This window comes from Serinus canaria, chromosome 4 (genome assembly GCF_022539315.1).
Source record: "Serinus canaria isolate serCan28SL12 chromosome 4, serCan2020, whole genome shotgun sequence".
NCBI classification, from domain to species: domain Eukaryota; kingdom Metazoa; phylum Chordata; class Aves; order Passeriformes; family Fringillidae; genus Serinus; species Serinus canaria.
Window position 1 is genome coordinate 70,737,660 of NC_066317.1, and position 26,420 is coordinate 70,764,079.

Sequence of the window (26,420 nt, forward strand, 5' to 3'; positions counted from 1 at the left end):
GCAGGGACAGCATCACCAAGGATGGAGCAGGGACAGCCCCAGCAAGGATGGAGCAGGGACAGCCCCAGCAAGGATGGAGCAGGGACAGCCCCAGCAAGGATGGAGCAGGGACAGCCCCACCAAGGATGGAGCAGGGACAGCCCAGCACTTCCCAGGGACAGCCCCAGCACTTCCCACTGGCACCAGCATGAACAAAACCCCTGGGAGATGGGATCATGGAGCTTCCTCCTGCTCCCCCAAGCCAGGCACCATTCTGCTCAGGGCTCTTTCAGATCCCAGCTAAACCATTCCAGACCAGTTGGGACCATGGACTGGTCCAGCTCCGAGGCCCTGAGCCTCATTTCTGTGCCTGCAGTGATTCCCAGATCCCTGTGCTGGTTACACCGAGTTTGCACACGGGACAATGGCCAGCCTAGAAATGCCCCAGTGGGCACCCCAGAGGTTTCATGGCCAGGGAAGAGGCAGGATTGGTGTTTCCATGTGGGAATGCCCTGGGGCAGGCCCACAGCTGCCTCATGGCTGTGTGTATGAATTGGCCCTGCTGTGACTCAGAGTCAGCCAGATTTTACCCCAAAAGAGCCAGGCATGATTTTCAAGCCCTGGGAGTCATTTGTTTAACTCAGGGTGAGCTTGAGAGTTCCCCTACAAGCCTTTGGGGTTGTTATGCTGAGCTGTCCAAGTCCTGCTCCCCTGCTGGCTCTGCCCTGTTATGCATCCCCTATATATTATGCTCAGTTCTGCTCCCCTATTGGTTACTTGTTTCCCCTATATGGTTAGAGTTCCAGAATGTTCCACCCCCAATTGTATCTATTGTTGCTTTCCCTTTGTCTCAGGTCTTTGCATCCTGCCCCTCATACTGCACTCAACTTCTCCACCTTTGTTGTTTTTCATCCTTTATTTAAGTTCTTTTTGGGCAAGTCCATTGAACCTGCTCCTTTTCATTTTCACCACCCTCACCCTAAAGTCAGGGCCCAGGGGTGTTTGTCATGGCCACCCTCACCCTGGAATCAGGGACCACAGAGGTTTATCATGGCCACCTTCACCACGAAGTCAGGGCCCAGAGATGTTTGTCACAGCCACCTTCACTGCACTGGAGTCAGGAACCAGGGAGGTTTGTCACAGCCACCCTCACCCAAACATCAGGGCCCAGAGAGGTTTGTCATGGCCACCCTCACCCAAACATCAGGGCCCAGAGAGGTTTGTCATGGCCGCCCTCACCCCAAAGTCAGGGCCCAAGGGGTGTTTGTCACCCTCCCCCTCCCCCTGGATCAGGCCCAGAGGTGTTTGTCACCCCACTCTCACCCTGAATCAGGCCCAGGGGTGTTTGTCACCCCACCCTCACCCCAAATCAGGGCCCAGAGGTGTTTGTCACCCCACCCTCACCCCGAATCAGGCCCAGGGGTGTTTGTCACCCCACCCTCCCCCGAATCAGGCCCAGAGGTGTTTGTCACCCCACCCTCACCCCGGATCAGGCCCAGGGGTGTTTGTCACCCCACCCTCCCCCTGAATCAGGCCCAGGGGTGTTTGTCACAACCACCCTCACCCCGAATCAGGGCCCAAGGGTGTTTGTCACCCTCACCCCAAAGTCAGGGCCCAGAGGTGTTTGTCACCCCATCATCCCCCTGAATCAGGCCCAGGGGTGTTTGTCACCCCACCCTCACCCCGAATCAGGCCCAGGGATGTTTGTCACCCCCCCAGCAGTGACAGCGGCTCACCTTGCTCGCGTTGCGGTTTGCATAGTTCACACAGGCGTTGTGGCTCTGGTTCAACCACTGCGGGACAGAGACAGAATCAGCACAAACCCAATCCCACCTTTGGGGAGTTCTGAGGGAAATCTCATCTGCCCTTTGCTGCTCCCAGCTCAGCACCTCGCTGCTGCAGCTCTGGTGTGAGCTGATGCCCTTCAAACAGGGATGGGAATTCCAAGGTACCCGGTGTCCCGAGGGCAGCTCTGCTTCCTTGGATGCTGGATGGGCAACTCCTCTCCTGGCCCCATCTCCCTCACTGCTCTTGGGTTTTAATCCCACAGAATTCCAGGATCACTGAGGCTGGAAAATCCCCCCAAGGTCACCAAGCCCAGGCTGTGTCCAATCCCCCCTTGTCCCCAGCCCAGAGCTCTGAGTGCCACCTCCAGCCCTTCCTTGGGCACCTCCAGGGATGGGGGCTCCAAACCCCCCTGGGCAGCCCCTGCCAATATCCAATCTCCCTTAAAGTGAAGAAATTCCTCCAGGTGTCCTGGCCAAGGCCATGTGCAGTCAGGATGCAGCAGTGCCATTCCAGCAGGCCCTTCCTGAGCTCCACAGGCTCCCAGAGGCTTCTGAGGAGCAGGAGATGAGCAGATGGCCCAGCTCATGGACACACATGGCAATAAACTGGAGGGAACAGACCACTTGGGGCTGCTCCTGAATCCCTGGAAGTGTCCAAGGCCAGGCTGGACAGGGCTTGGTGGGATGTGTCCCTGCCCAGCTGGGGTGGAATGGGATGGGATTTACGGTCCCTGCCCACCCAAACCAACCTGGGATTCCACCCCAGATGTCCCTAAAGAGGGCAGGTGAGCAGCCTTCGAAGCCCAGAGTGACCCAGGATGTCCCCAGCCACTCCTGCTGTGGGACAGCTCCCAGCCAAGCCCAGCAGACCCCAGACAGTGGCAGGGCTGTCCCGCTGTGCTCCCGGCAGATCCCGCTCTGCTCTGAGCCTTCCTGGCTGCACAGCTCCATCCCCACTCGCAGTGCAGACAATAAAAAGACATTTGCCATAGAAAGGAGGCTGAAAATAACTCGTTCCTTCCTTTCAGCTGGCGACGGAATCACACTCGTGGTGTGTTTACTATGGATCTCTCCTTCCCGTGCCTGCTTCCTCCCCTGACTCTTAATTCCCAGAATCTGAACGGGAAATCACACCAGCACCTCCCTACACACAGACTGCTTTCCCCCAGAGTTCCTGTAGCACACTCAGTGCAGGAGTCCTGGGCTTGGCCATGCACACCAATTCCCAAAATTCCTGGTAACAGGAATTATTGTGTGGGGCCTCCCAACATCCCCAGCCCTCCCAACATCCTTCCCCAAGGAAAATCCCAACTCCTCATCCTCCCAAAGGCAGATGGGTGAGTTTAGGGCCAACCCCTCCGTGGATGTGCACATGGAAGAACCATTGACACCCGGACAAAATGGCTCCGAAATCTGATTTTTGCTTCTGGCCTGTCCTGCCTCTTCCTTGCCATGGCACAGGAAGGTGTGGGATGAAAAGGGGAGCCCAGATGTGTTTCCAGCCCCTTTCAGGCCTTTCCCTGAATGGATCCAGGCACATCCTGCCCCTACAGCACGGCCAGGTGGGACGGCCACAGCAGCAGTCTGTCCTCTGGGCAAAGCCCAGCTCTTCCCCCCTGCCCTGGCTGGTAAGAGAAGTGTGTATTCTCTTGGCACCTGTCAGAGCTGGGCAGGTACCTGCTGCTCATGGGGCAGATTTCTTTATCTCTTCCACACCCAAGCTGCCCTCCAGGAGATCTCTGCTGTCCATGGGCCATTAATCATTAATTATCTCCTGTTCATGGGCCATTAATTATTAATTCTCTGCTGTCCATGGCCAGGGAGTGTCCCTGCAGGGCTGACCAAATTCCACCATCCCATGGGGAGATGCTCTGCCCAGGGGAGGAGCCAAGCATTCCTACCTGGATCCAATCTGCCCTGGGAACAGCCCAGCAGCCTTTGCCCCCTGCATTCCCAGAGGAGCAGCTTTCTGCTGCCCTGCATTCCCAGAGGGAGAGCAGGCCCATCTCCAGCAGCCCTGGAGCTGCAGAGGAAAACTCCCGCCTTGTGCAGGATCCCTGTTCCAGCAGAGCCACAGCTGGCACTGCAGGAGGGCTGAGCCCCGCTGGGATGGGACTGTGCCACCACCCTGAGCCCCCCTGGGATGGGACTGTGCCCCCACCCTGAGCCCCCCTGGGATGGGACTGTGCCACCACCCTGAGTCCCCCTGGGATGGGACTGTGCCACCACCCTGAGCCCCCCTGGGATGGGACTGTGCCACCACCCTGAGCCCCCCTGGGATGGGACTGTGCCACCACCCTGGGATGGGACTGTGCCACCACCCTGGGATGGGACTGTGCCACCACCCTGAGCCACAGGGGCTCAGGGCCTGCTCTCACTCTGGCTGTGGGTTTTTTGTACTCTTGCATTTGTATTTCTAATTTCCCAGTAAAGAACTGTTATTCCTATTCCCACACCTTTGCCTGAGAGCCCCTTAATTCCAAAATTACAGTAATTCACAGGGAGGGGTTTGCATTCCCCATTTCAGGGCAGGCCCCTGCCCTCCCCAGCAGACACCTGGCTGTTCTAACCCACACACCTCCCCACACTCCCACCCTTCCCAAGGAGCCTCACCTGCCAAAACACAGTGGAGGCCAGAGTCTGGTTGGGCAGGAGGAGACCAACAACCTGCAAGAGGAGAGATTCTCTCATTATTAAAGCCTCCCTGGTTTGCTCTCCGTGCTTCTCCAGGCATGCAAACAGCCAAGCTGATTTCCAGGGACTTGAATAAATTATCCTCATTTCTGGCTCTATTTCATTCCCGTTATTTTTGTCGTCCCAGTCATTATCAGCCTCCTGTCTCTCCATTTTCCAGGGGTGGAACTGGCTGATGTCACTGCCCCTGACAGCTCTGCGCCTTTAATTATCATAATTAATAATCACCTGCTTGTGATACGGCCTGAAAATCCCCTGGCAGCTGGCACTGCCCAAAGACCCCGTGAAAACCCAAACAATTCCCTAATCCAGGTGTTTCTGGAGGGAAACACAAACCCTGCACAGAGACAAGAGTCCAAAGCTGTCACTGCTGGCAGTGAACGGGGAATTCTCATTTTCCTTTGGCACATTCCCTCTTTGGGGCACCAGGGAAAAATCCCACTGGAATCTGAGGACAGCAGAGCCCCCTGGGAGCACTTTGCTCCTCTTTGGGAGCCTGGGATTTATTTTCATTTAATTTATTTTAATCAATTAATCTTTTTTAGTGTGTCACTGTCCCCCCGAGGCTTGGGGCAGCCCAGCCCAGCACATCTGGCCAGATGTTCCCTGCTGGGGCCTGCACAGGGACGCCAGAGGCTCTGCAAGGTCACTCCTGGCAGCACCCGAGGCCACACAGGTGTGTCCTGGGCTTGGGGTGTCCTTGGGCCGTGTCTCAGGGCGCCACAGGGACACAGCTCTGCAAATCCCATCCCTGACACACCAAATACCTGCCTTAGGGCCAGCTTTCCCTGTTTAAGGCAGTTTTTTATTGTTTTGGGGACATTTTTCCTGCTTTCAGGCAGTTTTTCTTATTTTAGGGCCATTTTTCCTGCTTTAAGGCAGTTTTTCTTTTCTTAGGATCATCTTTCCTGCTTTAGGCACATTTTTCCTGCTGTAGAGCCATTTTTCTTATTTTAGGGCAACTTTTTACCAGTTTAGGGCAATTTTTTCCTGTTTCAGGGTCATTTTTCCTGCTTTAAGGCAGTTTTTCCTGTTTTAGGGCCACGTTTCCTGGTTTCAGGCCATGTTTCCTGCTTTAGGGCCACTTTTCCTGCTTTAGGGCAAATTTTTCCTGGTTTAGGCCATCAGAAGCTGCAGAAGATGAAAGGGATGCGGGCAAGGAGATCCCAGCCCCACCAACACATCCAGGACAAAGAATTCCCAGCCAGAACCAGGCAAGATCAGGGAGCCCTGCCATCCTTGCCTCCCTCTGTGCCCTGAGCCCCCCACGTTTCTGGAGGTGTTTCCTGCCTGCCAAACCCCACGGAATTCAAAGGCTCAGCAACTCTTGAGCTCCATCCGTTTACTCCACAAGCTGGGAGCTCATCCCCACCCTCAGACCTTCCCCAGAGCCCCCTCCCAGCTGGCTCCCATGATTTGGGAAGGGGTGGGATGGAGTGCTGCCCTCCCAGGGGTGAGCTGGGGCCATCCCCGTTGGGGCACCGAACCAGAGGGGCCGGGGCTTGGGCGGCCTCCTTCCCTTCCCATCTCCTCTCCCTTCTCCTCCTCCTCCTCCAGCTTTTCCTCCCACTCTCGTGGAGTTGCAGGGACTTTGTTCCCTGGCCCCGAGCCAGCTCCCACTAATTTACGGCTCCGTTCCCCCCACGCGGAGCTCGGCATTAATTAACGCAGCCCCTAACGAAGCCCCCCTAACCCCGAGCCCGAGCCCAGCCCTGGTGCCCCCAAACCAGGGGGATGATGAGGCTGGGGAGGAACAGGGCCAGGCAGAGGCTGGGGCTGAGCGCCGGGGGAAAATTCCGGCGGGAAAAATAAATAAATAAAGAAAAAAAAGAGCACCCAAAATCTGTATGACTGAAAGAGGCACGTTTAAATGCAAACTCTCCATATGTGCAAGAGTCTGTCAAGAAATGTACAATTTCACTTTTAATTACTGTCAGGGGAAAAAATAACTAAGAAGGAAAACAAAATAAAAAAAAAAAAAGAAGAAGAAGAAGAAGAAGAGCTCCTAAACACTGGCGTAGTGTCAGCGACAGAATTTAACTGGTGATCAGGTGTGGAGGGCCCTTGGTGGCCCCAGAGCCACCCCGTGGACATCAGGGAGCTCTGGGCAGCCCCAGCTCAAACCCCAAATCCTGCCTAAGGTGGGACAGCCACCTGCAGCCCCAGACTGCCAGCTGGGAACACAGAGGTTCCCTGGAAGCTCACCCAGACCCCGATTTGGGATGGCCGGGGGAAACCAGGTGCTGAAAGCTGTGGTGGCAGAGGGACTCTGCCCTCAAGGCCAAGCTTGAGCTCCATTTCCTAAGGGTGGGTGAATCTTCCCCCCAAAGAGGAAAGAGCAGCCAGGGGATGAAACTCCAGCCCAGCAGCTGCTTTTAGGGGAAGAACTCCAGGGGCTGGATCCTCTCCCTCCTGGGCTGGAAATGGGAAAGGCAAAGCCAAAGCCCAGGCTGTCCCCTGTGCTGTGGGGTCAGCCCCAAACCCAGGATGGAAATGGGGAAAGGGCAAAGCCAAACCCTGCACACTCACCCAGAGCCCAGGCTGTCCCCTGTGCTGTGGGGTCAGCCCCAAACCCAGGATGGAAATGGGGAAAGGGCAAAGCCAAACCCTGCACACTCACCCAGAGCCCAGGCTGTCCACTGTGCTGTGGGGTCAGCCCCAAACCCAGGATGGAGAGGCCAAGCCCAGGGCAGGGCCACGGGGAGAAGGAACATTGCCGGGATTTGGGATTTGGGATTTGGAGGTGTCAGGGGAGCTGCTGCCAAGATCCCATTATTCCCCCAAAGCCCTAATCCCCTGCACAATGAGCTGCCCCAGACTGGATTATGTGCAGGGAAGGCCCTGGGGAGGGGGATGGCCCTAAACTGCTCATCCCCACCCCGCTCACGGCTCGGGGCGGCCGGCTGACCCCAGATCCCACCTGGGACAGGCACAAATCCTCCCTGGGGACAAGGACGGCCCAGCCCCAGCCTCTCTTGAGGAAATCCCATCCCCCTTTGTGGAATACAAGACTCAAACTGTTTTTATGCCGGAGCAGGCTGCCAATTTTGTCACTAAATTTCACAGATCGATTGGCATAAATGTTACATTTTAATTTTAACATTTGAAACGTTTGGGTTTTTTTTTTTTCTAAATGACAAGAGGTTCCAGTTTATCCTTTACAGCTCCTGAAATTGGGCTCATCTGACAGCTCTCGCTGCTCTGACAGCTCTGGATTGGGGCCGATTTCATTGTCAATTTGATCGTTAACTCGTTTTTGTTTAACCTTTTCTCTTAAAATGCCCCCCACAAAGTTCCCACCGAGGCTTTGCCCACCACAACAAACAGCAGCAGCCCTGCTGAGCCCCTCCTTGGGGAAGGGGGACAGCCTTGAGCCGGGCCTGGAGCACCCCTGGGTTTAGGGAGGTTAAATTGGGTCTCTTTTGCTCCTTTGACCATTTTAAGGGACCAAGCAGCTGAACCAGGAGCAGAGGGCTTTGAGGATACAGTGCCTCTTGACTCCAGTTTTGTGGGGGGCAAAGTGTGCCTCAGTTTGCCACAAAACTGGGCTGAATGCACCATTCCTGTTTGGCTGAGCTGACATTTCAGCAGGAGGAGAACAGGCAGGATTCTCTCTCTCCCTTCTGCCTTTGGCCATGGAGAGCACCCAAACACTCCAAAAATTCCCCAAAACAAGGAGAAATCACCCTCAGGCACAGCCTCAGGGGGTTAATTAACCCAACCCCCATTCGAGGTTATTTATCTACTATTGAGGTTATTTTTTTATCAATATATTGGGGTTATTTTTTATTAAACACCAGGTTATGGATGAATTAACCCAACCCCTATTCAAGGTTATTTATGTACTGTTGAGGTTATTTATCTATTAATGTATTGAGGTTATTTTGTATTAAATATCAGGTTGTTGATGAATTAACCCAAGCTCTGTTTGAGGTTATTGATCTACTATCAAGGTTATTTATTTATTCATATGGAGAGGTTATTTTTTATTATCTCTCAGGTTATCATGAATTAACCCAGCCTCTGTTTAATTATCTACTATTGAGGTTATTTATTGATTCATATGGAGAGGTTATTTTGTATTAAATATCAGGTTATTGATGAATTAACCCAGCCTCTGTTTGAGGTTATTTATCCATTTAACATCATTCCCACAACCTCCTTCAGCACCTTCATCTTTGGGTTAATTGACCCAAACGAGAGCACACAGCACTGCCTGGCTGAGCTGGAGCTCCTCACGTTGGGAAGAGACCCTTAAACCACAGAAATGCAAAATAAAAGTGTCCAAAAATGAGATCTGAGAGTTGCAGGAGTTGCATTTTGCCAGCAACGAGTTCAGCTTTGCAGAGGGAAAAAGAAGGTGCTGAAGGAGGTTGTGGGAATGATTTTAAACGGATAAATAACCTCAAACAGAGGCTGGGTTAATTCATCAACAACCTGATATTTAATACAAAATAACCTCTCCATATGAATCAATAAATAACCTCAACAGCAGCCAAATAACCTCAAACAGAGGCTGGGTTAGTTCATCAATAACCTGATAGATAACAGATAAATAACGTGAATATATTAAAAAAGAAATAACCTCAATAGTAGACAATTAACCTCAAAGAGAGGCTGGGTTAGTTCAACAGTAACCTGATATTTAATAAAAAATAACCTCAATATATTGATAGAAAAATAACTTCAGTAGTAGATAAATAACCTTGAACAGGGGTTGGATTGATTCATCAATACCCTGATAGATAATAGATAAATAACCTCAATATATTGCTAGAGAAATAACCTTGATAATAGATAATGAACCTCAAACAGAGGCTGGGTTAATTCATCAGTAACCTGATGCTCAATATAAAATAACCTCTTTATATGAATAAATAAAACCTCAATAGCAGATAATAACCTCAAATAGAGGTTGGGTTAGTTCATCAATAACCTGATAGATAACCTCAATATATTAATAGATAAATAACATCAATAGTAGATAAATAACCTCGAATAGGGGTTGGGTTATTTCATCAATAACCTGATAAATAACAGATAAATAACCTCAATATATTAAAAATATATAACCTCAATAATAGATAAATGACCTTGAATAGAGGTTGGATTAATTCATCAATAACCTCAACAGATTTCATAGATAATAACAGATAAATAACCTCAATATATTGATAGAAAAATAACCTCAATAACAGATAAATAAATAACCTCAGAGGTTGTGTTAATTCCTAAATAACCTCATAAATAGCAGATAAATAACCTCAATATATTAATGGATAAACTCCCCTTAATAACAGATAAATACCCTCAACCAGAGGCTGGGTAAATTCATCAGTATTCTCATAGAGAATAGATAAATAACCTCAATATAGGAACAGATAAATAACCTCAATAGTAGGTAATACCCTCAAACACAGGTTGGGTTAATTCCTCAATAACCTGATAGATAATAGATCAATGCCCTCAATACATTAATAGATAAAAACCCCTCAATAACAGATTAAACACCCCCAAACACAGGTTGGGTTAATTCATCAATAACCTGATAATTAATAGATAAACACCCTCAATACATTAATAGGTAAAAATCCTTATAGATATTGATGAATTAACCCAACCTCAGATCAAGGTTGGGTTAATTCATCAGTAACCTGATAATTAATAGATAAATACCCTCAATACATTAATAGTGGATAAAACTCCCTCAAATAGATATTATAGGTATTGATTAATTAACCCAACCTCAAATAGAGGTTGGGTTAATTCATCAATAACCTGATAATTAATAGATAAACACTCTCAATACATTAATAGATAAAAACCCTTATAGATATTGATGAATTAACCCAACCTCAGATCAAGGTTGGGTTAATTCCTCAGTAACCTGATAGATAATAGATAAAAACCCTCAATAACTTAATAGATAAAACCCCTCAATAATAGATTAAACACCCTCAAACACAGGTTGGGTTAATTCCTCAGTAACCTGATAATTAATAGATAAACACCCTCAATACATTAATAGATAAAACCCCTCAAATAGAGGTTGGGTTAATTGATCAGTAACCCAATCGATAATAAATAAATGCAATTCTTTCTCAATACATTAATAGATAAACCCCTCAATAACAAATCAAACACCCTCAAGCAGAGCAGGGGATTTCCATGAGTGATCCCTTGTTAGAGGAAATGGGGAAGGTGGGGATGCTGTGGGAATGGCACGAGCTGGAGGGTGCAGAACTGTGCTCAGGGATCATTTCCTAGAGCAGAATTGTGCTCAGGAATCATTTCCTAGAGCAGAATTGTGCTCAGGGATCATTCCCTGGAGCAGAATTGTGCTCAGGGATCATTTCCTAGAGCAGAATTGTGCTCAGGGATCATTCCCTGGTGCAGAATTGTGCTCAGGGATCATTTCCTGGCGCTGAATTGTGCTCAGGAATCATTCCCTGGCTGCAGAATTGTGCTCAGGGATCATTCCCTGGAGCAGAATTGTGCTCAGGATCATTCTCCTAGGCTGCAGAATTGTGCTCAGGGATCATTCCCTGGAGCAGAATTGTGCTCAGGGATCATTCCCTGGCTCTGAATTGTGCTCAGGGATCATTCCCTGGTTCTGAATTGTGCTCAGGGATCATTTCCTAGAGCAGAATTGTGCTCAGGGATCATTCCCTGGCTCTGAATTGTGCTCAGGGATCATTCCCTGGTTCTGAATTGTGCTCAGGGATCATTTCCTGGTGCAGAATTGTGCTCAGGGATCATTCCCTGGCTCTGAATTGTGCTCAGGGATCATTCCCTGGAGCAGAATTGTGCTCAGGGATCATTCCCTGGCTCTGAATTGTGCTCAGGGATCATTCCCTGGCTCTGAATTGTGCTCAGGGATCATTCCCTGGCTCTGAACTGTGCTCAGGGATCATTTCCTGGTGCCCACAACCACATACTTACGATGGGGGTTCCAAAGGGGATGTAACCTGTGGGGGAAAAAATAAATAAATTAATTAATTTGAACGAATGTCCCAGTTTAGGGACTCCTGGCACTACAAGGTGCCCTCACCACCCTGGGACATCCTGGAGCTCCACCCCACAACTGCAGCACCTTCCTGGTTTTCCCAGCCTTTATTTTTGCTTTTCAAGCTCTCCCAAGTCTTTTCCTCAAGTTTTATGGAGCACCAGAGGAATCAGATGCCTCACATCCCCCCTGCTGTGGCTGCCAATTCCTGTGCTAATTATAATTCATCTCCCTGACTTCCACGGGGAGGCCTCTGAGCCTTTCCCCAATATCAGAGTGCACTTCCTGCATCCAATTGACAGCCAAAAAGGGCAAAGACCTGAGAGGGAGAGAAAACTGGGAGGCAAATTCAGGACAAGGCAGCAGAGCAGAGGGTGCTGGTTTCTCCCCCCTCACCCTCAGCATCACCCCCCAAAGCCCTGGGCACAAACCCCCAGCCCTGCTCATCTCCCCTGTGCCCAAATCAGGGATGTTGTACCCAAACCATGGAAAAGGTCCTGTTTATTTAAATAAATCTGCTGGAAAAGCACTGCCCAAATCAGGGATGTTGTACCCAAACCATGGAAAAGGTCCTGATTATTGAAATAAATCTGCTGGAAAAGCACCAGGGCTGCTCTGGCATTCCCAGAAAAGCTGCTGGGGACCTGAGCATGGGGGGGGGGGGAACCCCAAAGAGGGGTTTAAATTTAATTTTTAATCATTAATCAGCTCATTAAGGCACAGAGGAGCTGATCCTCCCTGGAATCCCAGTGCTGGGGCTGTTGGACATCATCACCCATGGAAAAACAGGGATCATCCCATTCTTTCCTGGGGAATAAACCCCAGCCCCCTCCTCCTCACCCAGGGAGGAAGGATCAAGCTGCTGACCTGGATTTTACACCCCTGAAGTTGTGGGCAGCAAGTTTTGCCATTTACTGCAAAGCTAAAATGCTCCCAACAGTGACAGATCCCCAAAATGCCAGAAAAGGCTCTGGATGGGGTCCAGGTAAAACAGGAAGTGCCTGTCACCTCCTGAGGAAGGGAAAGAGAAAGGAAACAGGAAAGGGGGAAAAGGAAAAAGGAAAAGGGAAAAGGGAAAAGGGAAAAGGGAAAAGGGAAAAGGGAAGAAGGGAAAAGGGAAGGAGAAGGAGAAGGAGAAGGAGAGAGAAGGAGAAGGAGAGGAGAAGGAGAAGGAGAGGAGAAGGAGAAGGAGAAGGAGAAGGAGAAGGAGGAGAAGGAGAAGGGAGAAGGAGAAGGAGAAGGAGAAGGGAAGGAGAAGGAGAAGGAGAAGGAGAAGGAGAAGGAGAAGGAGAAGGAGAGGAGAAGGAGAAGGAGAAGGAGAAGGAGAAGGAGAAGGAGAAGGAGAAGGAAGGAGAAGGAGAAGGAGAAGGAGAAGGAGAAGGAGAAGGAGAAGGAGAAGGAGAAGGAAGGAGAGAGAAGGAGAAGGGGAGGAGAAGGGGAAGGAGAAGGGGAAGGAGAAGGGGAAGGAAAGAAGGGGAAGGGAAGGAAGAGGGAAAGGGAAAAGGAAAGGGGAAAACAGGAAAGAGAGAAAAAGGAAAAAGGAAAAGGAAAATGAAAAGGGGAAAGGAAAAGGAAAAAGGAAAAGGAAAAGGAAAGGAAAGGAAAAGGAAAAGGAAGAAAAGGAAAAAGGAAAAGGAAAAGGAAAAGGAAAAGGAAAGGAAAAGAAAGGAAAAGGAAAAAAGAAGCGGAAAAAGGAAGAGGAAGAGGAAAAAGGAAAGGGAAAAAGGAAAGGGAAAAAAAAAGGGGACAATATTAAGCATCTCAGTGGAATTGGGATCCTCATTTTCCTCGCCTGCAGAGGGATTTGGTGTTGGAATCCCTTCCTGCTCATGGCTGAAATGCTGTCAGTGTTCAGTTCCAGAGGAGGAGAGCCCCCAGCCCAGCAGCTCCTCCAGACTGCAGGGGTGGCGGCACACGGCGTACCTGACATTCGGAAGGGCATGAAGATGGTCTCGTTGGTGTCGGGGTGGATGATGGCCTGGAAGTGTCACCAGAGAGCCACAGTGAGGGCACAGGGCACAGGGCACAGGGCACAGGGCACAGCCACCCTCGGCTCCAAGCACCTCCCGTGACCACGGAGCCCCTGCAATTCCCCCCGGACCCTCCTCACTTTCACCAAAGGCACTTTGGGCTCAGCAGCCTCCACAAACCCCTCCCAGCACTGCTCTCCCCTCTCCTGCAGTAATTAATGACATTAAAGCAGAAATGGTAATTAATTTTAGTCATTTAGGAGGAAACCATTGACCCTGGCATGCTCGGAGTGGCTCTGTAGTGGCTCTGTGTCCCCCGAAGCCACCACAGCTGCACCTGAGTCCCAGGAGCGGCAGACTGAGGGGAAAAGGAAAATGATTTCTGTCCCTGCCTGTTCTCAGCAGCTCCACTGGGGCTGGAATGTGCTGGGGAGGAAAGGTGGGCAAAGCCCTGGCTGGGCCAGAGGACGGGGAGGATGAGGAGAAAAATCCCTTCATCCTGCAGGGAATGCAGAGGGGCCTCAGGGGAACCCCCAAAACCCAGACACAGTGGGGGATTCACTTCAGGAGCTTCTCTCCCTGCAGCTGTGGATCCCATTCCAGAACCTTCTCCCACTGCAGCTGTGGATCCCATTCCAGAACCTTCTCCCCCTCTCCAGGTGTGGAACCCATTCCAGAACCTTCTCCCCCTTTCCAGGTGTGGATCCCATTCCAGAACCTTCTCCCCATCTCCAGGTGTGGATCCCATTCCAGAACCTTCTCCCACTTTGTGTGGATCCCATTCCAGAACCTTATCCCTGCACCTGTGGATCCCATTCCAGAACCTTCTCCCCCATCTCTAGGTGTGGATCCCATTCCAGAACCTTCTCCCCATCTCCAGCTCTGGATCCCATTCCAGAACCTTCCCCCTGCACCTGTGGATCCCATTCCAGAACCTTCTCCCCCATCTCTTTGTGTGGATCCCATTTCAGAACCTTCTCCCCATCTCTATGTGTGGATCCCATTCCAGCACCTTCTCCCACTGCAGCTGTGGATCCCATTCCAGAACCTTCTCCCCATCTGCAGCTGTGGATCCCATTCCAGAACCTTCCCACTGCAGCTGTGGATCCCATTCCAGAACCTACTCCCCCATCTCTATGTGTGGATCCCATTCCAGAACCTTCTCCCCCATCTCTTTGTGTGGATCCCATTCCAGAATCTTCTCCCCCATCTCTTTGTGTGGATCCCATTCCAGAACCTTCTCCCCCCTGCTCCAGCCCCAGCTGGGACACCAACAGGCAGGCCCAGCCCTCTCTGGATGGCCCCACAAGGGACACCCAACCCCCGCCCCAGCACCTGGATTTTCCAGAAATTCCAGCCCTGCTGCGCCCCCACAGCTCCTGAGCCAGACCTGGTGCCTCTGGAGATCCCAGCCTCCCCAAAACCCCAAATCTGCCCCACTGACAGGCAGCAAAGCTCCCTTGGCCCCTCTGGGCCCACATTTCCCCCCAGGTTTTGTGACAAGCCCAGGAGGCTGCGCTGGAATTCTCTGGGAAGGAGAAATCCATCCCCCAGGGATCTGGGACTGCAGGGAGGAAGGTACAGCACAGGCACAAACCTTCCCAAGGAACTGTCAAACTGTTTGCAAAAAACTGGAGACAAGAAAGCTCTTGACTAGACAGGAAGGAGAAAATGAAGACATCAAAATATATAAATATATATAAAAAGAAAAAATCAGGCTCTTTGGTGGCAGAGTGTTCTCTGCATTTACATTTCCATGGGAAGGCAAAACAGCAACTGGCAAAGGGAACGAGGGAGGACAGGGAAAAGCAGCAATACTTGAAATAATAAGGAAAACTGAAAATATTTTAAAAACTGAATTACCTGTTTGATTTTTTGAGCTCCCCACAGCTGGAAAAACAAGAGAGAACATTAAATGTTAAAAAAAAAAGGGTGTAGTTTTATCCCAAATATTCATCTTTTGGCTGCTGTCATAAACAAACACAAGGGACTGGGACAAAAATCTCATTTTCTGCAGCCCACCAGGATGGATTTAAAGACCCTTGACACACCTGAGCTCCTTCACACCTGCGTGGGCAGCGAGAGACAATGCTGAACTTGCAGTGAATGGGAAGAAAGAGCAAGAGCAGCCAGACTTCAGAGCTTTACAAACCCCAAATCCTCTGCTGCACGAGATCTCCAGGCAAACGTAGCACAGCCTCTCCCTGGATGAGCTTCCTGCGGAAATCCAGCCCTGCTGGGGAACCAAGGTGGGGCAAGGCCTGCGGGGAGCACAGGGAGCTCCTCAATAAACCCTGGGCTTCCCATAAATAAAACAGAATAAACAGCCACCAGCTCTCCTTTCTAAATGCACCGAGAAATGCTCAGGGAGAGGAAAAACCTCATTGCAAACTCTCACTGCTGCCTCCTGACAGCTCCAAAACCCCCGAGCCTGGCTCAGAGTGAGGGGCTGGAGGAGCAAGCAGCCCCTGAGAGGTGCAGGAGGAGACTGCAAGCCCTGGCACAGACACAGCCCCAGGCTTTGCCCTTCCTCCTCCAAGGCAGAGGGGTTTCCTAAACCCAAACTAAAACCTAAACCCAAACACCTAAACCCAGATTAGCCCCTCAAAGCACCCAGAGGCTGATGTGCATCACTGCACAGAGGGGTGGGAAGCCAGGGCTCTGAAATGCCCCAGCAGCTGCTGGGTTTTGCTGTTAGAGCTCGTGTTCAGCCCCGGCACCTCTGTCTGGGTTTGTTCTCCCCCCGGGCACTTGGAGCTGCAAATCCACCCTTTAAGCTCCATTTCCATTTAAAACCCCACAAATTTCCTGCGAGCCAGGAGCCCGGCTGCTTCCCTGGCAAGGCTCCTTTGCCAATCTCTCCCCACCCTCGTGGCTCCTTCTCTCCTCTCCAATTTGTCAACATCCTCTTGAGTGGAGGCCGCCAGGAACCCGGGGAATTGTTCCAAGGAGAGTTGTGCCGGAGCCAACCCGGGCCAGGAGAACCTGGGGAGTTCTGCTCCTGCTGCTGCCTCAGCCCAGGATGGTGATGGCTCTTTTTGGCTCTGAATGTCCCCCCCAAACCCTCCCACCTGCACATCGGGTGCTCGCCCCGCTGAGCTCAGCATTGCCACGGGGCTCATTAACCCCGTCCCTCACCCCAGGTTTGTTGCCATTCCCAAATATAAATCCATTAAAATGCTGTTGGAATGAGGTAATTAACCTGCTGTAAATGGCATTAATTGACCCACTGATACCAACAACCCCAAATTCCACTCCCTGCTCATCCCAGGCTCTCAAATGAAGCTCTGGGATGAACTGCAGTGCCTGTGCTGAGGAACTGAAGATCTAAATGTCACATGCACACCGGAGTTTTCCTGAGGAAAAATTCCCTTCCTAAGGAAAATCATCATTTCCCCTTTCCCGGGTGGCAAACAGAGCCTGGGGCACACAAAGGACAATCCTGGTGCTGAAGACCAGGTGGGGCTAAATCCCAACACCCAAAGGGAAGGGGGCCCCACACCCAGACAGTGACAGGTCTCTGCCTGCCCACCAGCTGGAGACCTTCCACGGAGTCGCTGTTCACCTGGAGAGGAATTCCTGGGGCTCCAGGAGCCTTCCCAGCACATCCCAGTGACCCCAGAGCTGCCCAGATCCCCTTTGTGCAGGCTGGGAAACAGAACTGCGGGATTTTCCTCTCCAACTGCAGGCACTGACACCAGCAAAAAGGAAGAGGGATGCTTTCTGAGCCAGCACGAGGGCTTTTTTGGTCAAATTCTCTAATTTCATTAATTGATCCCAATATTTATGCCTTTCCCTGCTGCAGTGCAAATATTGTTAGAACACGCGGTTTCATTACTTCTCCAAAGAGACTTCACAAGATGCACCTGATGAGTCACCTCAGGATTCTGCCAGCTCATTTTCACTTCTTTCTCCTCTAATTCCTCTTCTGTCTGCAGCGTTTTGCAGCAGCTCCAGCTCCCCGAGAGCCCTGCCAGCCCGGGCTGCTTTGGGAGAGCAGTCTCTGGGTTTGGGGGGGATTTCATTCCTGCCCTGGAGGAACAGCCGGGCTCCCACCTCACCCTCCTGGGGAATCTGCTCTGGAGCTCAGGGAACGAGCCCAGATTCCTGCTGGGGTTTGGGTGTCAGCCCGGGGGGGCTGGGTAGGACCAGGTGGAGCAGGAGGGTCCCCTGGGATGGAGCATTTCCAGCGGGTGCCTCAGAGCCCCCAGGGCTTTGTCCCCACTCAGCTTTGGGGGCTCCAGGGTGGGATTGCAGCGGGCAGGGCAGAGGGCTGGAGCAGGGTCACCCCAGCCTGCCACCCCCCACCCCAGCAGGCAGCAGGGGCCACCTTGCTCCAGCCTGTGGCCACTGCAGCTGTCCCTGGGTCAGACATGGCTCAGGTCAGGCTCTGCCTCACGGACATCCCTCAGGGATGGGCAGGAATCAGCTCCTGGCTGCTCACCAGTGGTCTCAGACCCACCTTTTCAGGATTCATGGAAGATACTTCCACCCGTCCTCCCCAGGATTCTGATTTTTCTGCAGTTTTTTGAGGAATAGTCACCACTTTTGTCACACCTGGAGCAGTTTTGGAGCCCTGAGCTCGGGGGTGCCAGCCCAGGGAGGAGCTGGAGCTGCTGGAGAGTCCCGAGGAGGCTCCAGGATGATCCCAGGGATGGAGCAGCTCGGCTGGGAGAGCTGGGATTGTTCCCCTGGACAGGAGAAGCTTTGGGCTGAGCTCAGTGTGGCCTTGCAGGGCCTGGAGGGGCTCCAGGAGAGCTGGAGAGGGACAATTTCCAAAGGATGGAGGGACAGGAGCCAGGGAATGGCTGCCACTGGGAAAGGGGAGATTGGGCTGGGATCTTGGCAAGGAATTGCTGTCTGGGAGGGTGGGCAGGGGCTGGGCTGGAATTCCCAGAGCAGCTGGGGCTGCCCCTGGATCCCTGGCAGTGCCCAAGGCCAGGAGGTGTCCCTGCCATGGCAGGGGTGGCACTGGGTGGGACTGAGGTCCCGTCCATCCCAAACTCTTCCAGGATTCTGGGATTTTATGAACTCAGGAGCTGAGTTCAGTTATCCAGAAAGATCACCTCAAATATCATGATGATGTGTTTAAGGCAGGGTCTCAAGGACCACCAAAATCTGAAGAGAACCAAAGCTGTGGTGAGGAGATGGAGACTGGAATAAATCCTGGGAATAAATGTGATCTTTGCTTGTCAGGACATTCATTAGCAATCCTTATTTAGCAGCAGAATTGCAGCTTAGAGATAGTTTAAAAAAATAAAAAAGAATTTATTTAAAGAATCCATCCAGCCCCAATCTCTTCCCCAACACCTGTCACTATAAAACAGCACGGAGGGTTCCAGCTCTCCTTAATGGATGAGCCTCCTCCTATTAAACACGGGAACATTTCACAGTCCTGCACTCAGAGACAGCCATTTATTTGTCACCCTCTCCCTAAAAATCTCCTGCCTTATTTCCAATCCAAACTCATCCTCCCTCAGCCCAAAAGCACCTGGTGCCACCCTTTGAGCACTGATCCCAAATCCATGGGTGCCCACTCCAGCTATGCCAGGAATAACTGCCTGGAGAAAAGCCCTATTGATTAATCACTCATTAATCACTCATCGTGACAAGGCAGAGTTACAGACAAAGAACTAATTAGGAGGCACGGGCTAGGTGAGCCCAGCGTGGAAAGGAAAGCCCAGAGGTCTGAGTCCTGCAGAGAGCCCTCAGCGGGGTCTGCCCGGGCTGGGCTTGGCCCCATTCCACAACAAAACCCCTCTGGAAGGACAAGGTTGGAGAGGAAATCACTGAAAAACATATTTTCCGTTAATTATTTCATCTGTCCAGCCAGCCCTGTTTCAGGAGCTGTTCCCTTGCTGCTCCACCAGCGATGTTCTCACCTCGCAGCAGCCCCCCTGCACCCAGGAAATGCAGATTTTAACGAGGTAACAGCCGGCAGTTTGCACCCCGTCAGGAGCTGCCAGTGGTTTCACACCCCGGGGCTTGTGAGGTTTATTACAGCGCAGCTCGGATCACCCAGCCCACGCTGAATTCCAAATATTGGGTGGTGCAGAACGTGGGATGCAGCAAAGCTCCTCCTGGAGCCCTTCCCGTGCCCTTGGGAGGGCAGCCTCCAATCCAGATGTGCTTTCCCTAGAATCCCAGTTATTTGAATGATTGAAACAAGGGGGGAAAGCAGCCCAGCTCCAGCTGCTCACGGATATGGAGCAGTCTGGCACTCCTACCAAACCTGGCAAAGCAGGTAACACCATCCTGTGGCTCTTGTTCCTCACAGGAAACCTCCCCACCAGAGATGTTACAGCCCTGCTCCTAAAATCCTGGCATGGGGAAGGATTTGGCTCTTCAGGACACAGAGCTCAAGGGAGCCCACGAGTGGGATAGATCCCAAAGGGCTCTGATCATTCCTGCCCCTCCTGAGGCTGCACTGAGGCAGCCCAGGAGGCACCTGGAGCTCCGGGGTGCCAGAGCTCCTTTGTCATCCTGAGCCTTGTTGAGTCACTGAGAGGCATCAGAGGATCAGGGAATTGTTCAGGTTGGAAAAGATTTCAGACAATCACACCCAACCATCCCCAGCACTGCCAGGGCCACCACTGCCCCTGTCCCCAGGTGCCACATCCACAGGGCTTGAAATTCCTGCAGGGATGGACATTCCAGCCCTGCCCTGGGCACTTCCAGTGCCTGATCCCCCTTTCCATGGGGAAATTCCTGGGATGCCCACCCAGACCCTCCCCTGGGGCCGTTCCCTCTGCTCCTGTCCCTGTTCCCTGGAGCACAGCCCGACCCCCCGGCTGTCCCCTCCTGGCAGGAGCTGTGCAGAGCCACAAGGTCCCCCCTGAGCCTCCTCTGCTCCAGGCTGAGCCCCTGCCCAGCTCCTCAGGGATTCTCCAGCCCCTTCCCAGCTCCTCAGGGATTCTCCAGCCCCTGCCCAGCTCCCTCAGGGATTCTCCAGCCCCTGCCCAGCTCCCTCAGGGATTCTCCAGCCCCTGCCCAGCTCCCTCAGGGATTCTCCAGCCCCTGCCCAGCTCCCTCAGGGATTCTCCAGCTCCTGCCCAGCTCTGTTCCTGCCCTGGCCATGCTCCAGCCCCTCCAGGGCTCTCCAGAGCTGCCCCAGCCCTGGAGCTGCCCTGGCAGTGCCAGCACAGGGGACAAGGGCACTGCCCTGGTCCTGCTGATTCCCAGCACCAGGAGCTGCTGCCAGATCCCAACCCAGGAGTGGGTGGAACCAGAATCGAGTCCCCACGGCTAAAATCAGCTCTGAAATAACACGGTGCAGCCTCCCAGCACTCAATAAACATTAACTAATTAATCCTCCCAGCACTCTCCTGGAAAGGCTTCAGCAGAGTGAGAATCATTCACTGAAAACCATCCTTGCCCCAGGGCTGCAGGAGGACGTGGATGCCTCTGGAACCACGGAATGGTTTGGGTTGGATGGCACCTTTGGAGGTGCCCAACCCCTCCCTGGGCTCCCTAATCCAGCTCAGGTCGCTCCAGAGCAGATTTGTTTAATCCCATTGTAGCCACACCGAGCTGGCAGATGTAATCAGCTCTGTAACCTGGACGTGACTTGGAATTGTTAAAAATATTATAAATATAAAAATTGTTGTAAAATAGTTGTTGGGTCGTTAAGCACGCGCTGTTAGTTTGGTTATTCTATTGTAAAAGGAGTTAAAAGGGCCATTATAGGAAATCCAGTTCTCACAGTACCTTAACACACCTCGGTAAAGTGCAGCAGCCCAGGCGAGCCCAGGCAAACAAAAAGTAGCTTTAATTTCCTCTGGATATTTGGATTCTGCTGCTGTTCAAGCCACTATTCCAAGGCCAGTTGGTCAGTGCCACTTTGGCCTGACAGAGAAATCTATTTTTTTCCCCTTGGGTTAACTCTAATTTATCTTTTGGACAAATTTAATAGTACCACTGTTAATGGTATCACCATCTCCACTGCATTATCCTACATGAGCAGAGCAATTTTAAATGGGGTCTCTCATCCCCAGCACGAATTCTCATCCCCCATCCTCCACACCAAACTTGGATTTCTCTTCTTCCTGTAATCAGATTTTAACTGGGGAGGAAGGAGAAAGGCAAGAAGGGGAAAGGAAGCAATGCCTGGCCCTGGCTCTGATGTGGCACCTTTGCATTTGCTAAAACCCAGATTAAGGTTTGCTTCCACTGTGGGTGTGAGGGGGCCCTGTAAGCACTGGGGTATTTGAGGTGGGCAGCATTTGGGGGGTGGGCAGGATTTGGGGGGTGGGCAGGATATGGGGGCTCTGTAAGCACTGGGGTATTTGGGGTGGGCAGCATTTGGGGGGTGGGCAGGATTTGGGGGCTCTGTAGGATTTGGGGGCTCTGTAAGCACTGGGGTATTTGGGGTGGGCAGCATTTGAGGTGGGTTAGGGTTAGGGTTAGCCAGCCCGGACAGAGCTGCAATGGCCCGGTTTTATCAGGGTGGGCTCCCTGAATGCCGAGCTGGAACAAAGCCGGGCTGCGGCTCAGGAGGAGCAGCAGGAGCAGCTCCCGGCACCAGGGAGGCTCCTCGAGGTGCAGCTCCCCCGTGCCCTCGGTCCTGCAGCGATGCCCGAAGCCCGTCAGAGCCATACCGAGAACATTCCCGAGCCCAGCCCTCGGCCACAAAAGGGCACTTGGCTGCCAGGAACAGGGAGCAGCGGCTCAAGGACACATCCCGGGTCTGCCGCATCCTGCGGGAGATCGGAGCGGGGAAAAATTACAGTTTACTGCAAATGGAGCTCTTCGCTCTTCATCAACACCGTGAGGAAAAGCCATTACTGCCCGAGAGGGAGGCTCTTATCCCTGATGGATCCGCCGAGCGCCGCGGCGGCGGCGGCAGCGGGAGCGCCTCTCCCCGCTGCTCGCCTGATTGAGGCAGCGGCACCGCAATAAATCCCTGCCCAGCCAGCCGCTGAGCCTCTTTGCACTTCACCCAGCCTAATGGGGGAGAAATGAAACAGTTTCAGAGCAGCCAGTTGCCAGAAGTGCATTTGGAGAGGCTGCGGAGTGAGAAGTCACAAGTGACAGAGCTCAGGCTCCGCCAACGCGCAGGAAGGAGAGCAGAGCCCGTCTCCAAGGGCCCTCTGCGCAGAGCCGCCTGCCTCAGCCCCGGCCGGGCTCCTGCTCGGTTTTCCCACTCTTCTCCCTCTCCCCCTGATGCTCGCCGTCTCCAAGGGCCCTCTGCGCAGAGCCGCCTGCCTCAGCCCCGGCCGGGCTCCTGCTCAGTTTTCCCACTCTTTTCCCTCTCCCTCTGATGCTCAGGGGTGAAGCTGAGGGTACAAAGTCAGCGGTGCTCGCTCGCAAATCGGTGCTCTTGCATTTTGGCAAGGTAAACACCCGCTGAAATAACAGGCAGAATTCCAGCAGCAAATCCCGGGAGCTGTGACCTCCCCGGGTCCTCTCCAGCCTATGATCCCACAGCAAAGAGGGAGACGTGGATCAAAAATCCCACACCCGGTGTCTGGTGGCTACAAGGACTTTAGCCAGCCAAGATCTACAGCTCAGGGTGTTCGTTGCTGGTTTTGTGATCCCCGGATTAATGTCCAGCCTCCACTTCAGGCTTGTTGTTGATTCTTTATCAATAAAAACAGTATGTAAATAGAACTGAATAGAAAGAAATTTGATAGAATTTTATATTTTCTCCCCCCTTCAGCAGTTGGTTCCTGTTGGGGCACAGCCCCAGCACTCTGATCCCCCACCCCATTATCCCATTATCCCGTTATCCCACCCCTCACCCTGCACAGCCAGCAGGGGAAGCCCGGCCGAGCAGAGGCAGAGCAGGCAGGACTGGGGAGAGGAGAACTGAACCGGGTTTTTATTAAGCTCAGCTCCCTGGAGCAGCCAGCTGTGCCGCGCAAGGCTCGGGAGGTGGGAACACATGGCCGGGAGAAGGAGGCAGAGCCGTGGCACTGCTGGCACTGCCAGGGCTTCACACCTCCCTCTGCCAGAGTCTGGGCACGGAGCAGAGCCGCGCCAGCTCACATCTGAACTTCGGGGGAAAGCAGCCCCGGAACAGGCAGCACCGCCCTCGGCTGACCGGGCAGCCTTCAGGAACGAGCTGCACTCGTTAATGAGCTCATCACTCTTTGGGCGATGCCATGGCTCACTCTCACAGTTAACAGGCAAATATCGTGTATACATGGTTAATAGAGAGAAGTGTATGTATATATATGTGTATAAATGTTTAACAGAGAATTAATAGAAGTATGTATATATGTTTAATAAAGAATTAATAGAAAGAGTTATATCTATATTTAACAGAAAATTGAGAGAAGTATATATGTTATTCTTAATAGATAATTATTAGAGAGAATATATGCATATATTTTTAATTTAGAATTAATAGAGCGAAGTATATATATGTATATATGTTTAATAATTAATAGAGAGAATTATATATATGTATATATGTTTAAGAGAGAATTGAGAGATGTATATATATGTATATATGCTTAATAGAGAATTATTAGAGAGAATTTATGTATATGTCTTTAATATAGAATTAATACAGAGAATTATATATATGTATATATGTTTAATAAAGAATTAATAGAGATAAGTATATATATATGTTTAATAGAGAATTAGAAGTAATTATATATATGTTTAATAGAGAATTATATATGTATATGTTAATAGAGATTATAGTATATATGTATATGTTAATAGGAATAATAGATGTATATGTAATAGAGAATTAATACATACATACATATATATGTTAAATAGAGAATTAATAGATGTATATATGTTAAATAGAGAATTAATACATATATATGTATATAAGTTAAATAGAGAATTAATAGATGTATATATGTTAAATAGAGAATTAATAGATGTATTTGTGTATATTTGTTAAATAGAGAAGCAATAGCAAGAAGTTTTCTGGATTTATAGTCATGTTTTGCCCCCCTTGTGTTGTTAGCAGGGTTTGGGACATTTGGGAGGACATTTGGGGTGTTCCTATGGCAGCACCCGAGCTCCAGCCAGGATTTAAGGCAGTGATCTCCCCCACTGGACAACAAAAAGGGGTCGATGGACAGAACTTTGGGAGGGGCTAAAGGGTTAAAAGGCAAAACCTCCATTGTGTGATGAGCACACGGTGGGAAAAATCCTCTGCTCCTGGCACCTCGGTGTTTTCTCTGGTCAGCCTTCTGCTGTGGTTTTGATCAGGTTTTAATAAACATTTAATTTTTTTGGAGGTGAGTAGCATTTCTCACCGTTTCATTGACGAGCTGTGACTCCAAACCTCTCGTTGGCATTAAAACCTCCAGATCTCTGCCGGGAAAAGCTCAGCTCCCCTGCAGAGCCCCCGGCCCTGCTGCTGTGCGGCTCTTTGCCTCTCTCTGCTGGCAGCAGCACCGGGAGGAGCCAGCCCGGGCTGGGGACAGGGACAGGGACAGGGACCGCCACCTCTGCGTGCCTGGGGCTGTGTCCCACCGCCTGTCCAGGTGCTGTGTGCCGAGGGTGGAGGGGGGGAACCCACAGGTGGGGAAATCAGGGCTCCGAGCCCAACCTCAGCAGCTTCCCAGCCCCTGGGCACACCTGGAGCAGGAGCTCAGCAGCTCTCCCTGCCCCGACTTCTAAAGGCCAAAATTCAGCCTGCAAGGGGAAGGAAACGCAGTTCCAACATGGAATGACTGCAGGGAATTCCAGCTAAGAAAACTCAAGTGTTTTGGGGGAAGAAGTGATGAACAAACCCGAAGTTCATCATGAAATGCCCCCAGCTCTGATACCCACCTGCAAATCTCCCAAGGCAGAATTTGGTGCCCAACCCCTGAGCACACCCAGCGTTCCTCAGCCTTGCAAAGGGTTTTCCTGGAGCACAAACCCCCCAGAGAAGCAGCTGTGCCATGAGCAGGAGGGATTTCAGTCCCCCTGGGGCTGGGAGCCACCGAGTGCTGCTCCCCTCAGCCCTCAGCAGCGCTGCCCTGCCAGCACCAAGCTGCTCCCCAGGCTGGGCTGGGCTCTGGGACAGGGTGACAGGGGACTCACACACCCAGAGGACACAGATGCAACCCCACCAATGAGTGGGATAAAGGACAAAAGCCACGCCATCGTGCCCTGCAGCTGGTGCAGCCTTTTGGATGGAGGCTGAGCTCAGCATTCCCAAAGCAGGGAACAGGCCGGTCTAAGCAAGCTGGCTCTTGGTCCTGGATTGGCAGGCTGCATTTGACAGCCTTGCTTTCAGGGCAGGAACCATTGCCTGAAACGAGAGCTCTTCCCCCGAGGATCCCTCCAGGAGGCTCTTTGGGAATCGCTGCCCTGCCTGCAGTTGGAATTGGATCTGTTACAGTCTCCACCTTCTGCTGCAAATTGGCTCCCCGAGCCCTCTCTGTGTCATTTGCACCTTCCCACTCGCAGCAGCCACCGGGGCTCTGGGGACAGACCCTGCCAGCCCTGGGGACACGTCCTGCCAGCCCCGGAGTCAGACCCTGCCAGCCCCAGGGACAGACCCTGCCAGCCCCAGGACAGGTCCTGCCAGCATTGGGGACAGACCTGCCAGCCCCGGGGACAGACCCTGCCAGCCCTGGGGACAGACCCTGCCAGCACTGGGGACAGACCCTGCCAGCCCTGGGGACAGGTCCTGCCAGCACTGGGGACAGACCCTGCCAGCCCCGGGACAGACCCTGCCAGCCTCGGGGACAGACCCTGCCAGCCTCGGGGACAGACCCTGCGAGCTCCGCGAGCAGCCACCGAGAGGCGGTGGGGACAGCGAGGCTGCCTCGGGGACAGCGGGGACGGGGACAGCCAGGATGGGGACATCTCGGACAGGGACAGCAAGGGCAGGGACAGCAGGGACAGGGATATCATGGACAGGGACATCCAGCAAAGGGAAATCATGGACAGGGACAGCCAGGGCAGGGACAAAAGGGATGGGGACAGCCGGGACAGGGACAGTGGGGCTGGACTGGGGACAGCAGGAACGGGGACAGCCGGGGTGGGGACATCTGGGACAGGGACACCATGGACAGAGAA

General features: G+C 52.0%; 2 protein-coding genes across 2 annotated transcripts in view; one reads left to right on the plus strand and one right to left on the minus strand.

Moving 5' to 3' along the window:
- Positions 1 to 26,420, plus strand: part of LOC103824794 (homeobox protein EMX1) — a 169,838-nt gene that overhangs the window by 62,449 nt on the left and 80,969 nt on the right. The window lies entirely within an intron of this gene.
- SFXN5 (sideroflexin 5) overlaps positions 1 to 26,420 on the minus strand; it is a 96,033-nt gene that overhangs the window by 50,231 nt on the left and 19,382 nt on the right. The window contains 5 exon segments of the mRNA XM_050974140.1: positions 1,716 to 1,772; positions 4,380 to 4,433; positions 11,403 to 11,428; positions 13,390 to 13,444; positions 15,300 to 15,326. Coding sequence (XP_050830097.1) covers positions 1,716 to 1,772; positions 4,380 to 4,433; positions 11,403 to 11,428; positions 13,390 to 13,444; positions 15,300 to 15,326 — 219 coding nt within the window.